We start from the raw sequence: 14,566 nt of genomic DNA, 5'->3' as shown, positions 1-14,566 counted from the left end.
CCCCCTCAACCAGTAACCCAATATTCTACACCATCAATGTCTATTTGTATGGACCTGCAGCAGTTCATTGTATTTAACGTTTTGTCCAATGCCGACATCAGACAATAGAAAATAAGTAGTCATTATGACAGCCTTTACGTTGTGCCTTACTGTCTTTAAATGCTCCGCTCCCATGTTGCCAATTAAACCTTCATACAGTAACCATTTTATCCTTTTTATTCAAAAGACAGCTCTCATCTGAGCTGCTCATTTTTTTCATCTTACTCCAGGGATCGCGTTCCTGAACAGGTTTCTTAGGTTTTAATTCCTATTCCAGTTCCTGTGTCAATATTCTGATTTAGACTAGAACATCTGAAAATGTATCTTTTATTTTATTTATTATTCGTGTACATATTACTAAAGAACAGAAACATGACTTACCTTTAATACATCGGTTGGGTTAGCAATGGATGAGGATATCACTCCGGAAATCACACCACACATGACATTTAACAACATGGTCTCATCTGAAATAAGATAGACAATGATAGAGGAGATAAAGCTGGGCATTTCTAAAACAGTACCATCATTCAGTTGATGCCACATTAAGTAAATCACCCTTGTAGCATTGCCAGTGGCCTTCGTGATCGCTCTTCCTCACAGAGGGTCAGAAAGCAGACTTCAGGCAGGGATCAAGCCTACTCCCCAATCACAGCTCCCTGAATAGTTAGTTATAGTTAGTTTTTTCTTACTTTGTAATAAACAATGTAGCACAGAATTTGCTTGTGGGACTGGCAAGACAATTGTCTTAAGTGAGAAACACCAAGGACTAAGAGCAACAGATTAAGGAGTTTGTTCAGCCACCCACAAACCTTTGATCATTTGCCTGTAAAAGATTTCAAGTTTAAGATCAAAACGAATACATGGTCAACAATCTGGTATACAACGTTACAACTTAGCGCACGGGGACCAGCACAGGTTGAGTAACAATACTCTGAGAACCCCGAACAAGAGGCATTTACGGTACCCGGGAAGGGTGATTGGGGGTTGGGGGTGGTGGTTCGGGGGGACATGAAGAAGAATTACTTGATTATACTGCCTAACTTTCTACCAATACTGTTTAATGTTGACAATGTTAAATTTGTAGTGTATGAGATATTCCTGCCGATGTTTTGGCTGATTTTCCCAGAAATAAATAAACACAGTTTAAAAAATATATATAATAATCTAGTATACACACAGCATAGATATTCCTGGACAAAATAAAAATTTACATCTTGAAAAGAGGTATCCATGGAGTAAAGTTTATAATGTCACCAGCAGTAGCCAAAGGTGCATGCCCTACAGATGTAAAGGATCAGCAATATTCCTAGACTGGAGGCTAAATTGACTGGTATGAGAGGAGTAGGAGACCTATTAATACCAGGAACCAATCGGATTTGCTATCAGTGAGAAACATGGATGACAATCAAAAAATGTCTGCAGCTGCTTACCACATCAAAAATGAACAATGTCTTAGCAGCATTGTAAGCAGGAGAGCTAGATGGCATGTATTTTTTATTGTTAAAGTACAACCCCCAAGGCAGTGGGTTTTCCTGAAAAAAAAGTAATATTCCTTTGAAGCTGGGAGTTTTCTCCCAGAGCATCAGGACGTTTTGTGGTGGTGCATAAAAATCCTACCTAAAAGAGGCTTACTGAATGTAAACGAAACAGCATATTTGTGTATCACTAACAACATCATGGCTGTTGCAAAGCTATCCTGTGCCCTAGGCCAACCCCCAACTTTCTGCTGACTGATACTTGTGGTAATTAACTCTGACTGACCCTGGGCTCTGCCTAACCAGGCCCATGGCGAGGGCTATGCTGAAGACACACGTAGAATACAGTGACAACACCTAGATACACTAGGGTACACTATGGATTAGGGCACCCCTGTGATTGGCATGACCTCACCTATAAGGCCCTAGTACTTACAGGGTAGGGGGATTGAAACTACCTTTAAGTCCCTAGTATTGAATAGGGCAGGGCAGTTTAGAGGCCAGCAGCCTTTTCTACACGCACTTGCATGTGTGCGCCGCTGGAGCCTGAGGTCAGTTTAAAAGCAGCTGTGTGTTGCAGGGTTGCTTTTAAAATGCAAAATTTGCTCAAACTCGACTTTTGGGCTTGGGACACATAAAAATGAATAAACTACAATGTTTGGGAATGGTAGGTACCGCCAGGGTGTCCCCTAGGTGTTCAAGAGGTGGGGGGAAGCGGGGGGGGGGGTCGGGTCCTTATGAGGGGAATCCTTACAAAAAGATTTTTATATGCCCTGTGGTTATAGGGATTGCATATTTCATGCCCCACATTGTAGTAAACTGCTTTCCAAAATAGACTTGCGTGCTAGGAGCACTGTAAAATAAGGATCTGCAACATTTTGATATGTTCAGAACCCCTAAAGTCTTTCCTAGGTGTTCCAGGGGTTGAGGTCCTGGCAAGTTGAAGGTTGAACTTTGGCTTACAGACAAAAAAAGTCTTAACTTCTTGTCTGTACAATTTAGAAGGAATTCAACAATACCATATTGTTGGATTTATCATTACTCTTCTACTGAGTCCTTTAATCCTAGTTTTGGGGCTTTCTCTCTCCAGTTTCTAACTAATAACCTCTTCCAGTGTTAACCTATGGGCTGGGGACCTGCAAAGGAAAAATTAACTGGGCAATTCTCCAATACCAGGACCTATACAATATGTTTTTATAAGCAAGAACCTTATAAAAACACTGGAAGAGGTTATTAGTTAAAAACTGGAGAGAACAAGCCCCAAAACTATGATGATTAAAGGACTCAGTAGAAGGGTAATGATAAATCCAACAATATGGTATTGTTGAATTCCATCTAAAATGTACAGACAAGAAGTTAAGACTTTTTTGTCTGTAAGCCAAAGTTCAACCTTCTAGTGCTCTACACGGATTGGTCAGAGATAGGAGGATTAGCCTGGCTGCTTTGAAGAGGTGATAAATGACCCCTGGAGTAAGGAAGCCTTTCTGGGAGGAGAGGTTGTTGTGCATGGGTATGCCAGAGCCAGGGGGACGAGTAGTAAATAATGCTCTTTAAAGGAAAGAGGAGACCAGCTATAGAAACCAGTTTTCATTTACACCTCTTCTCTCTGCCTCGCAGCCAGATGGGGGATTAAGGAGGAATTCCCAGATGTAAGGGGAGAAGACCTATGCAGATGAAGCCATCCTGTGGGCTGGTTTAGTTAGTTTTACTCCCTCTGCTGAAAATTGTGAAATATTAAATTTTGGACGAATAGTGCATTCTGGGTTAGCATTGTGCCACACGTTGGAGGAAGTGGTCTTGCTCTGGTGTGTTGCCCTGCACCTCATTGGACAGGAGTGCCCTCCTGCTTGATCCCAGAGAACACTGAACAAGTGTCTGAGAGGGGCAGTGTGAGAAGTTAGCCTGGCATATGATGTCCACTAGTTCTAGTGGGCACCTTGCACCAGTCTAATCGACCCTTATTGATGGTGGTTGTAAAGTCAACCTTATAGAAAGCTATAGTAGGGGTAGCAGTGACGAGCAGTCTTCAGGCTAAGACTTCAGAGAGCGAATTAAGCGGGTTGTTTTACCAATTATAATCCCCGAGTACCAAATGAAAGCACACCACACAAGGTATATATCAAATATATATGTATTTATTCTAAACACAACCCCTGTGCATTCTTTATGAGGTCAGAGGTAAAAGTACAATACAAGTTACTTAATTGGCATACGATAAGTTGCACAGTATACGTTTTGCCCTAGGGCTCACAAACCATATACTAATATACTAAAAAAGTGGTATAAAACCACGTGAGGATTAGAAAGCAGGCCTGGGGCCTTTGGAATCGCTGGAGCTACTCTAAACAACAAAAGGTTAGGATGTAGGAGGCCCACGGAAGCCGCGTGCAGTGACTAAACACAGCCGTGGGTTACCATTGACTTTCTATGGGAAACAAACAAGTTAAAAATTTACAATTTAAGGACACTTCTAAATAAACTACGATGGAACCATTTTGGACTTAGACACTAGGATGGCCAATACCCTCGAGACTACCAGAGTACTCGTGTTACCTCACCCACAAAAGCCGGGTGCATAGGTCTTTTTTGGTGTCGGGTTTCGTCGTTGATTTCAATGGAGATCTACAAAGAAGTGCTGCAGGCGACCACAGGAGAAGTGTCCGGGTGGATCGAAGATCTGTGAACCTGAAAGCAGAAGGGGCAGAGTCTGGGTCACTTTCCAGTGACCATGGCGGCAATAGAAAGATGCCACCAGATGTGGGGTGATTTCAGGTGAAGAGGTGAAGCTTGTCTCTTCAGCCACGAGGACCAGGAGGCGTTGACGACGACCAGGAGCTGGATTCGAGCTGTCCCACGAAGGATCTAGTTGACTGTGGCGTCGGTATCCGGATTGGACTCAACAAGCCTTGGCAAATGCAACCCACGCAGGAAGTCGAGATTGGCTTCGGTGCAGACAAGCAAGGTCTGAGGAACTTCTCCTTTGCAGGGAAGTTGGAGCAAGCCTGGAGCAACCAGAAAAGCAAGTTAGATTCAAAGAAAAGTCTTTGGGTGGCTCACTAGCCAACGGGCAAGGAACCGCAAAGACGCGTCGAGCTGAAATGCAAAAGCGGGGCCCACGGGACACTCGTGGAGTGGGGGCCTCTGAGCTTCGGTGCAATTGATGCTCGGGTCTGAGGCTTCAAGAACCCCAATGCACAACTTCGAGATACCTGGTGAAGTGGGTGCAGCTTGCAAAATGCAGGATGTCCAGCAGTTCCGGTCCCACGTCTCTCGTGTCTGGTTCGGGTCTTAGCTTTGCTTTGAGCGAAGGTCGGGGTCAGAGATGTCTGGAAGTCTGTGTCCTGTGTCGCAGATTCTATAGGATCCGGCGGGAGCCTAAAAAATGCAGACCGGCAAAGTTGCTGTTGATGCCTATTTGAACACGGTGGCCACTCCTTGACCACAAGGGAGATATCTTCCGTCTTCCAGTCGAAATGGAATGTCGAAGGTCCAGGATATATGTTTCAGAGTTTCGTCCAGGGTAATCAAAAGTCTTAGGGACTGGGTTCCTATACTTATACTAAGTTTAGGAGCTGGACTACCTTTAAGGTCCCTCCTATGGGTGGACCTGGGAAGGGGGTGGTTACACCCCTTTCCCTTTGACCAGTTTCGCGCCAGAGCTGGGGCAGCGTGCCCTAGCAACCGGTTCGAACTGGGAAATGCATGGAGCACCTTGTGTGCCCCAGGCAGTGTCTGGAAAGCATTCACTGAATGCAGCCCTCCCTGCCCCAATACACTAAAGCCTGTCTGGGGAGGTGCCAGCACCTCCCTGGATGGGAAACCTATTGTCCAGGCCTCCCCTGCCGGAGTTTTGTCCAGCAGCAGGAGGGCAGACTTGTGTCTGTGGCAGCAGCATCCATTTTGTGATGCTGAGGCTCTGTTTAACTTTAACAAGGTAAACCAGTAACTACATGTCTTCTTCCTCTAGAAGGGTGGAACGCTAGCCCGACCCCCGCCAGAACTGGCAGGGGAGTAGTAGTCCAAAGTGTTTGATACCTTACACGACATGTTTTGATAAAGCCAAACCAAAAATAGCATTAACTGCGAGGATTATAATGCACTTAAAGAGTATATGGTATGGCTATATCATAGAACAGCTATAAGGAGATTGTTCCGAAAGCTGCAGAGGGGCTCAGCTCATGTTAGGGCACCCTCTCACATAAAACCAAGCACTCTGCCTCCAGGATTGTTAAGGCCTGCCATAGGAGTGACTTCTAGATAGATAGATAGATAGATAGATATATAGATAGATATATATATATATATAATATCTAAGTAAGCGGTGATTACACCACCTTACCCAGGCTGTGTGAACAGACCTGTGGTGTCAGTTTGGAAGGCAAACCAGGGGTGGCACAATACATGCTGCAGCCCCTGGTAGGCCTAGGGTGCACCTATGCCCTGGGTACCTATGGTACACTATACAGGGGCTCACAAGGGTGACCAAGTAACCAATCTGGCATGTACCTAAAGTACATGGTATCAATTTAGAGCGAAAACAGCTGGGCTGTGGGCCTGATCATCAGGTACACAGCCACACTAAAGTCGAAAAGCCATTGAATCACAGCAAAACGTAGGGGTAACCATAGGAAGCAGACCCTACTCTCCTACACAACCCCCCAAACGTAGGGACATTAAACTAACCTTGACCAGTTGAGTCTTCATATTCTCATTGGAAATATCTGGAGAGTCCATCTGCATTCGCATGGTTACTCCCAGGTCTATGTTCCACTGTAAAGTCCATCCCCTGTAGGGAAATGGACCACCTGAGCAGTTTGGGATTTTCACCCTTCATCTGTTTTAGCCAAAAGAGGGGCTTATGGTCTGTCTGAACTTTGAAGTGAGTACCAAACAAGTATGGCCTCAGCTTCTTCAGGGCCCAAACCACAGCAAAGGCCTCCCTCTCACTAGCTGACCAACGTTTCTCTCTAGGGGCCAGCCTTCTGCTAATAAAAGCTACTGGCTGGTCTGGACAATCTTTATTCAATTGTGATAGCACAGCCCCCACCCCCAACTCAGAAGCATCTGTTTGAACAATGAATTCTTTGGAGTAGTCTGGACTTTGCAGAATTGGTGCAGTGCACATGGCCTGCTTCAGGTCATCAAATGCCTTTTGACAGCTCACTGTCCACTGAACTTTTAGGCATTTTCTTGGAAGTTAAGTAATTAAGGGGTGTCACAATCGAACCATACCCCTTGACAAATTTCCTGTAATACCCAGTCAGGCCCAAGAAAGCTCTGACCTGAATCTGGGTGGTTGGAGCAGTCCAGTCCATTATGGTCTGGAGTTTGCTCTGCAAAGGTTGAACCTGGCCTCCACCTACAAGGTGGCCCAGGTATACAACCTGACTCTGCCCTATCTGGCACTTGGTAGCCTTGATAGTTAGGCCTGCCTTTTGCAGGGCCTCCAAAACATTTTTCAGGTGGATCAGGTGATTTTCCCAGGTGGAGCTAAAGACAGCAATATCATCTAGATAAGCTGCACAGTAGTCATCCAGGCCTGAGAGGACTAGATTCACCAACCTTTGAAATGTGGCAGGTGCATTTTTCAGACCAAAGGGCATTACCACAAATTGATAATGTCCACCAGGGGTTGAAAATGCTGTCTTTGGCTTTGCATCATCAGCTAGTCTGATCTGCCAGTAGCCAGTTGTCAGGTCAAATGTGCTCAGAAACTAGGCAGATGCCAACCTGTCTAGGGGCTCATCTGCCCTGGGTATTGAATGGGCATCTGTCCTGGTGACAGCATTGAGACCTCTGTAGTCCACACAAAACCTCATCTCTCTTACCACCCTGGGTGTGAGGGTTAGGCACAAGGACTACTGGACTGGTCCATGGACTCTCTGAGGGTTCAATGACTCCGAATTCCAACAACTTCTGGACTTCTGTCCTGATACAGTCCTTGACATGATCAGGTTGCCTGTAAATCTCACTTTTGACATGCAGACTGTCCCTAGTATCCACTTCATGAGTGCACCAGGTAGTCTGACTTGGAGTCAGTGAAAACATATGTCTGTAGGCCTGCAGAATTTGTCTGCAGTCATTCTGCTGTTGGTCAGTGAGGCTGCCTGCCAGGGCTACACCATCAACTGAACCATCATCAGCATTCTAAGAGAGCAGGTCTGGGAGAGGGTCACTCTTTTCCTCCTGTTCTTTATCAGTAGCCATGAGCAAGCCCATGTCTGCCCTGTCAACCTATGGTTTCAGTCTGTGGACATGAAACACCCTGTGGGGGCTCCTGGGAGTTCCAAGATCAACCAAATAGGTGACTTCTTCCTTCTGCTCAACAATAGTGTGGGGTCCACTCCACTTGTCCAAGAGAGCTGCTGGGGCCACAGGCTCCAACACCCACACTTTCTGTCCCGGCTGGTAAACAGTCAGTACAGCCTTTTGGTCATGCCAGGCCTTTTGCAATTCCTGACTTGCCTCAAGGTTTTTGGATGCCTTTTTCATGTACTCTGCCGGGAGCGGAGACTAAGTACATAGTCCACAATGTCTTGGTTGGGAAGCTTGAGAGGTAACTCCCATCCTTCCTTCACCAGACAAAGGGGTCCTCTTACAGGATGCCTGAACAGAAGTTCAAAAGGGCAGTAGCCAACCCCCTTCTATGGGACCTCTCTATAAGCAAACAAAAGGCAGGGTAGCAGGATATCCCATCTCCGCCTGAGCTTTTCTGGGAGACCCTTGATCATACCCTTTAAGGTCTTGTTGAATTTTTCAACTAGACCATTGCACTGTGGGTGATATGGTGTGGTGAACTTATAGTTCACTCCACACTCCTTCCACATTGCAGTCAAGTAACTAGACATGAAGTTTGCACCTCTATCTGATACCACCTCCTTAGGGAAACCCACTCTTGAGAAAACTCCCAAAAGGGCTCTTGCCACAACAGGTGCTGTAGTGGTCCTATGGGGAATAACTTCTGGGTATCTGGTGGCATGATCCACTACCACCAGAATAAACCTGTGCCCAGAGGCTGTTTGGGGATCCATTGGTCCAACAATGTCAATCCCTACTCTTTCAAAGGGAACCCCCACCACAGGTAGTGGTATAAGGGGGGCCTTTGTAGTGCCACCTGATTTGCCGCTGGCTTGGCAGGTGACACAGGAGCGACAGAATTCCTGGGTGTCTTCTGACATGTGGGGCCAGTGGAAGTGAGGGACAAGCCTGTCCCAAGTCTTGTTCTGGCCAAGATGTCCTGCAACTGGAAAATCATGGGCTAGTGTCGAAAGGAAGCCCCTGGATGCCAAAGGTATGACCAACCTCCTGGAAGCACCAGGCTTGGGGTCTCTAGCCTCTGAATACAGGAGCCCTTCATCCCAGTAAACCTTATGGGTTCCACTAGCATTCCCTGCAGTCTCAGCTGTAGCTTGCTGTCTGAGGGGCTCAAGAGAAGGGCAGTCCAACTGCGCCTGTCTCAGATCTGCCCTAGAAGGTCCCCATGTCCCAAGAAACACAGCCTGACCCGGCCCAAGCTCTTCTAGGACAGTTCCTTCTTTAGGCTCACAATCAGCTTCCTCAGAAGGCTGATCCTCATCCTGAGGCAGGGGGGAAGGCACAGCCTTAACCCTACTGCTCCTTTACCTGGAAGGCAACTGGTCCATTATTCCAGACTACAGTGCCTGTTCAGTGTTGCAATTTTTGACCTGTGACCTAGTCACAGCAAGCACATGTGCTGAGATGCCTAACATTTCTGCCTGTGTCCTATACTTCACTTCAGACCAGGCTGAAGTCTCTAGGTCATTGCCAAGCAAACATTCTACAGGGACGTCTGAGCTAACAACAACCTTCTTAAGGCCAGTTACCCCTCCCATGGAGAAATTAACAACTGCCATCTCGTGTGTTGTAGTGACATTGCTAGCATTGGTCACTATGTAATTTTCACCTAGTATGATCTGTCCAGGTTCCACAACGCTGGGTGTTACCATTGTGACACTAGCACGTGTCCCTGTAGGCCTGAGCCACTTTATCATTGATTAAAGGAGTTTGTCTGTACTTGCCCAAGTTATTGGGACTCACAGTAGAGGACATGGCTATGTCCCCATCACAGACCAAATCAGCTTGAGTTGGTACTCTGACTAGGCCAGAGTCCATCTCAGTTCCCATGGTGAACACTACTACACCCTTCTGTTGAGAACTACCACTTGGAGCTGAACTAGAGGAAATGTTGCCTTTGGGGCAATGGTGGCTGGAGCGGTCTCCTTTTTGGTGCACTCACTGGTCCAGTGAGAATTTACTTTACAAACTTTGCACCATGGTTTTCTAGGACCTTCTTTCTTTTTGGATTGTTGGGAACCCCCACCATTAGAAGCTTTTTGGGGACCTTGAAAAGACTTCTGGTCTTTTGCTTTCTCCCCACCCTTTTGGTCTTGCTTCTTCTGGTCACCACCTTGGTTCTGTACATTCTGCTTCACCCTGGTTCTGACCCATTTGTCTGTCTTCTTACCCAATTCTTGTGGCGAGGTCAAATCAGAGTCAACCAGGTGTTGATGCAATAACTGCTTCTGAAAGAATCTGTTCTCCCATTAGAAGGTTATAAAATCCTGGATAGTCTCTTACTTTACTGCCCAGTAACCAACCTTCCAGAGCCTTAGCAGCACAATCTACAAAATCTGTCCAGTCCGGAGTCTGTCTCTTCTGGGTGTCTCTGAACAGCAACATGTAATGCTCAGTGGTTAGGCCAAACCCATCTATCAGAGCACTCTTCAGGACAGTGCAGTTGTCAGCATCCTCTTCTTTAACAGGGAGGAGCGTGTCTCTTCCTTTGTCTGCAAAGGTGAGACACAAGATTGCTGCCCACTGACTTTGGGGTACCTGCTGTACTTTGCAGGCCCTCTCCAAAGCAGTTATCCACTTGTAGATGTCATCCCCAATCTGATAGGGAGGGACAATCTTGTTCAGGTTCTATGGTCAGGAGACCTTTCCCTACCACTAGGGTTGTTGCTGCCACCAGTGGGCTCTAGCCCACACAATTTTCTCTCTCTTTCAAGAGCCAGGGTCTCTTTGGCCAGGGCAATTTCTTGCCTCCTGATCCGAAGCTTGACTTCTTTCATTTTAGCTTTGTGTTCTCTTCTCTTAGGGGAAGTCATTCTCCTTTGAGCTGAGGCAGAGGATCCTACGGATGAGTTAGAATGTCCAGATTCATCTGAAAGAGATCTGTTGCTTTTGGGCGCATCATTAGGCCGACGTGGAGCGATAGAGGGAGGCCTTCCTAGGCCCTCTCCATCCTCAGGTAGTCGTGCATTTCCCAGGTCAGGTTCATCAACCTCATCCTGGGATTCATCCTCATCATCATTCTCCTGTGGGGAACCCCACTAGGATCCTCTTCTGATGAAGGATGGCCCCCTCTCTACTACCCTGATTATCTGGATCTGATGCTTTTTCTACAACATCTATCACCAAGATATCTACCAGGTGTTGAAAGGTTGGACTCTGTCCTTGCTTTTTACATTTCTTATGACACACAAGCTTCTCAGTTCTTAAAAAGTGAAGGAGTCATATTTAGAAGGCAACCATGGGATGTCTTCTAGCAGAGGCACACTAGGCCCTGCTTTTAAGGCCATGGCTAGTGAGGTGTGATGTGTGCACCTACCTACACTACTTGTTTTCCTACTAGAACCTCTCTAAGTTGTAGTCAGGGTGTGCTAAGCCCTCAACACCTACAACTGCTAAGTTCAGTAGAACTTATGCATTATAAGACTAGATTCATATGTACCCGCAGGTACCTTGATTTGATTTTTCAAATGATATTCTCAAGATTATTTGGTAAAACAATGCAAGCTCTTACCCCATCCGCTGCACAACAATGTGAGAAGTTAGCCTGGCATATGATGTCCTCTAGTTCTAGTGGGCACCTTGCACCAGTCTAATCGACCCTTATTGATGGTGGTTGTAAAGTCAACCTTATAGAAAGCTATCCTAGGGGTAGCAGTGACGAGCAGTCTTCAGGCTAAGACTTCAGAGAGCGCATTAAGCAAGTTGTTTTACCAATTATCCTCGAGTACCAAATGAAAACACACCACACAAGGTATATATCAAATATATATGCATTTATTCTAAACACAACCCCTCTGCACTCTTTATGAGGTCAGAGGTAAAAGTACAATACAAGTTACTTAATTGGCATACGATAAGTTTCACAGTATACGTTTTGCCCTAAGGGCCTCACAAACCATATACTAAAATAGTGGTATAAGAACCACGTGAGGATTAGAAAGCAGGCCTGGGGCCTGTGGAATCACTGGGGTTACTCTAAACAACCAAAGGTTAGGATGTAGGAGGCCCACAGGAGCCGCGTGCAGTGACTAAACACAGCCGCGGGTTATCATTGACTTTCAATGGGAAATGAACAAGTTACAAATTTACAATTTAAGGACACTTCTAAATAAATTAAGATGGAACCCTTTTGGACTTGGACACTAGGAGGGCCAATACCCTCGAGACTACCAGAGTACTCGCGTTACCTCACCCACTGAAGCCGGTTGCATAGGTCTCTTTTGGTGTCAGGTTTCGTCGTCGATGTCAATGGAGATCTGCAAAGAAGTGCTGCAGGCGACCAGAGGAAAAGTGTCCCGGTGGATCAAAGGGTGGATCGAAGATCTGTAGAACCTGAAAGCAGAAGGGACAGAGTCTGGGTCACTTGCCAGTGACCAGGGCGGCGATAGGAAGATGCCACCAGATGTCAGGTGATTTCAGGTGAGGAGGTGAAGCTTGTCTCTTCAGCCACGAGGGCCAGGAGGCGTCGACGACGATCAGGAGTTGGATAAGAGCTGTCCCACGAAAGATCTAGTTGACTGCGGCGTCGGTAACCAGATTAGACCCAACAAACCTTGGCAAACGCAACCCACGCAGGAAGTCGAGATGGGCTTCGGTGCAGACCAGCAAGGTCTGAGGAACTTCTCCTTTGCAGGGAAGTTGGAGCAAGCCTAGGGAAGCCAGGAAAGCAAGATAGATTCAAAGAAAAGTCTTCGGGGGGCTCACTAGCCAACGGGCAAGGAACCGCAAAGACGTGTCGAGCTGAAATGCAAAAGCGGGACCCACGGGACACTCGTGGAGTGGGGGCCTCTGAGCTTCGGTGCATTTGTGCCCGGGTCTGGGGCTTCAAGCACCCCAATGCACAACTTCGGGATACCTCGTGAAGTAGGTGCAGCTTGCAAAATGCAGGATGCAGGATGTCCAGGAGTTCCGGTCCCACGTCCCTCGTGTCTGCCACAGGTCTCATCTTTGCTGTGAGCGAAGGTCGGGGTCAGAGATGGCTGGAAGTCTGTGTCCTGGGTCGCAGATTCTTCGGGATCCGACGGGAGCCTCGAAAATGCAGACCGGGAAAGTTGCGGTTGTTGCCTATTTGAAAAGGGTGGTCACTTCTTGCCCACAAGGGAGATATCTTCCGTCTTCCAGTCGAAATGGATTGTCAAAAGGTCCAGGATATATGTTTCAGAGTTTCGTCCAGGGTAATCTAACGTCCTAGGGACTGGGTTCCTATACTTATACTAAGTTTAGGGGCTGGACTACCTTTAAGGTCCCTCCTATGGGTGGACCTGGGAAGGGGGTGGTTACATCCCTTTCCCTTTGTCCAGTTTCGCGCCCGAGCTGGGGCAGCGTACCCCAGCAACCGGTTCGAACTGGGAAATGCATGGAGCACCTTGTGTGCCCCAGGCAGTGTCTGAAAAGCATTCACTGAATGCTGCCCTCCCTGCCTGGGGGGTAGTATTCCAAAGTGTTTGACACTTTACACAACATGTCTTGATAAAGCCAAACCAAAGTTAGCATCAACCGAGAGTATATGGTATGGCTATATCATAGAACAGCTATAAGGAGATGGTTCCGAAAGCTGCAGAGAGTCTCAGCTCATGCTAGCGCACCCTCTCACATAAAACAAAGCACACTGCCTCCAGGATTGTTAAGGCCTGCCATAGGAGTGACTTATAGGTGTATATGTGTCTATATGTATATATAGCAAAATCGGAGACCAAATTTTTGAAAGACCTGATGGCTCTCCCGTTGAGTACTCCTACAGTACCCGCGCTACTGGACCTAGGCTGTAGATCAATTAAGGACCAAGTGCTACTCCGTCCCTTGCTCCTGTGGGCACGGCTGTAGCGGGTGCCCGAACTATCCTCTTATGCAGAAGGACTATTAGAGGTTATGACCATGGAAGGCTGGTCGAAGATTAAATGGTTGAGGGATGTAAAATGGCTACTAGAGGAATTAGGGCTGGGTGATGCGTGGGCTCAGAGAACTGCCCCACCCAAAGCCACGATCAAAAAATTGTATTGGAATTGGGTCTCTCTTAGACTAAATTCAGATCCACATTATTGTAGTTCCACTGTAGCCTTCATAAGGTTCAAGGATGTGGTAGCATATGAACCTTATCTAGATATGATTTCTATCCCTTTCGACCGAGCCTTGTATTTTAAATTCAGAGTGGGGACCCTACCAGTGGGCGAACTTGTTGCCCGCTGGAAATGTTGTTCTCAGCATTCCCCCTTTTGTGCAAGTTGTCCTACTCGAGTAGAGTCGGTAGCCCACATTCTTTTTGAAGGTCCGGACTATTGTACACCTAGGAGGCGTTGGCTCAAACCTCTATGCAGACTCTTAGGTACCCGCCTGCATAAAGTGGCGCTACCTATTTTAATGTCGGATACATCCACTTTGATTGTTTGTGCTGTATCAAAATTTTTAAAATGGTCATGGTTGATACGTGCAAGAAGGCTTTCCTTGTCGATTTAATTTGTTGTCTTAACATGTTTTTTTTAAAAAGTTTCCCCTCCCTTATTCACATTGTATATTTATGAAATGATGGTTTTTAATGCTGAATCTAATACTTGTTGTACAAGCTTTTATGATATTTTTATATCGAAATAAAGCCTATCAATCAATCAATCTATATGTATATATATTATAGGTATACTATATCTAAGTAAGGGGTGATTACACCACCTTACCCAGGGTGTGTGAACAGACCTGTGGTGTCAGTTTGGAAGGCAAACCAGGGGTGGCACAATACATGC

The 14,566-nt window shown here is 46.4% G+C and overlaps 1 protein-coding gene across 1 annotated transcript in view; it reads right to left on the bottom strand.

Annotated features, from left to right (window-relative positions):
• Nucleotides 1-14,566, bottom strand: part of SLC25A14 (solute carrier family 25 member 14) — a 329,441-nt gene that overhangs the window by 26,053 nt on the left and 288,822 nt on the right. Inside the window, exon 5 of the mRNA XM_086964677.1 lies at nucleotides 421-506. Within this exon, the coding sequence (XP_086820803.1) occupies nucleotides 421-506 (86 nt within the window). The remainder of the gene's footprint in view (nucleotides 1-420; nucleotides 507-14,566) is intronic.

This window comes from Lissotriton vulgaris, chromosome 4_1 (genome assembly GCF_964263255.1).
Source record: "Lissotriton vulgaris chromosome 4_1, aLisVul1.2, whole genome shotgun sequence".
In the NCBI taxonomy this organism is placed as follows: domain Eukaryota; kingdom Metazoa; phylum Chordata; class Amphibia; order Caudata; family Salamandridae; genus Lissotriton; species Lissotriton vulgaris.
Note: the sequence above shows the minus strand (reverse complement) of the source record. Positions and strands in the feature narration are given on the sequence as shown.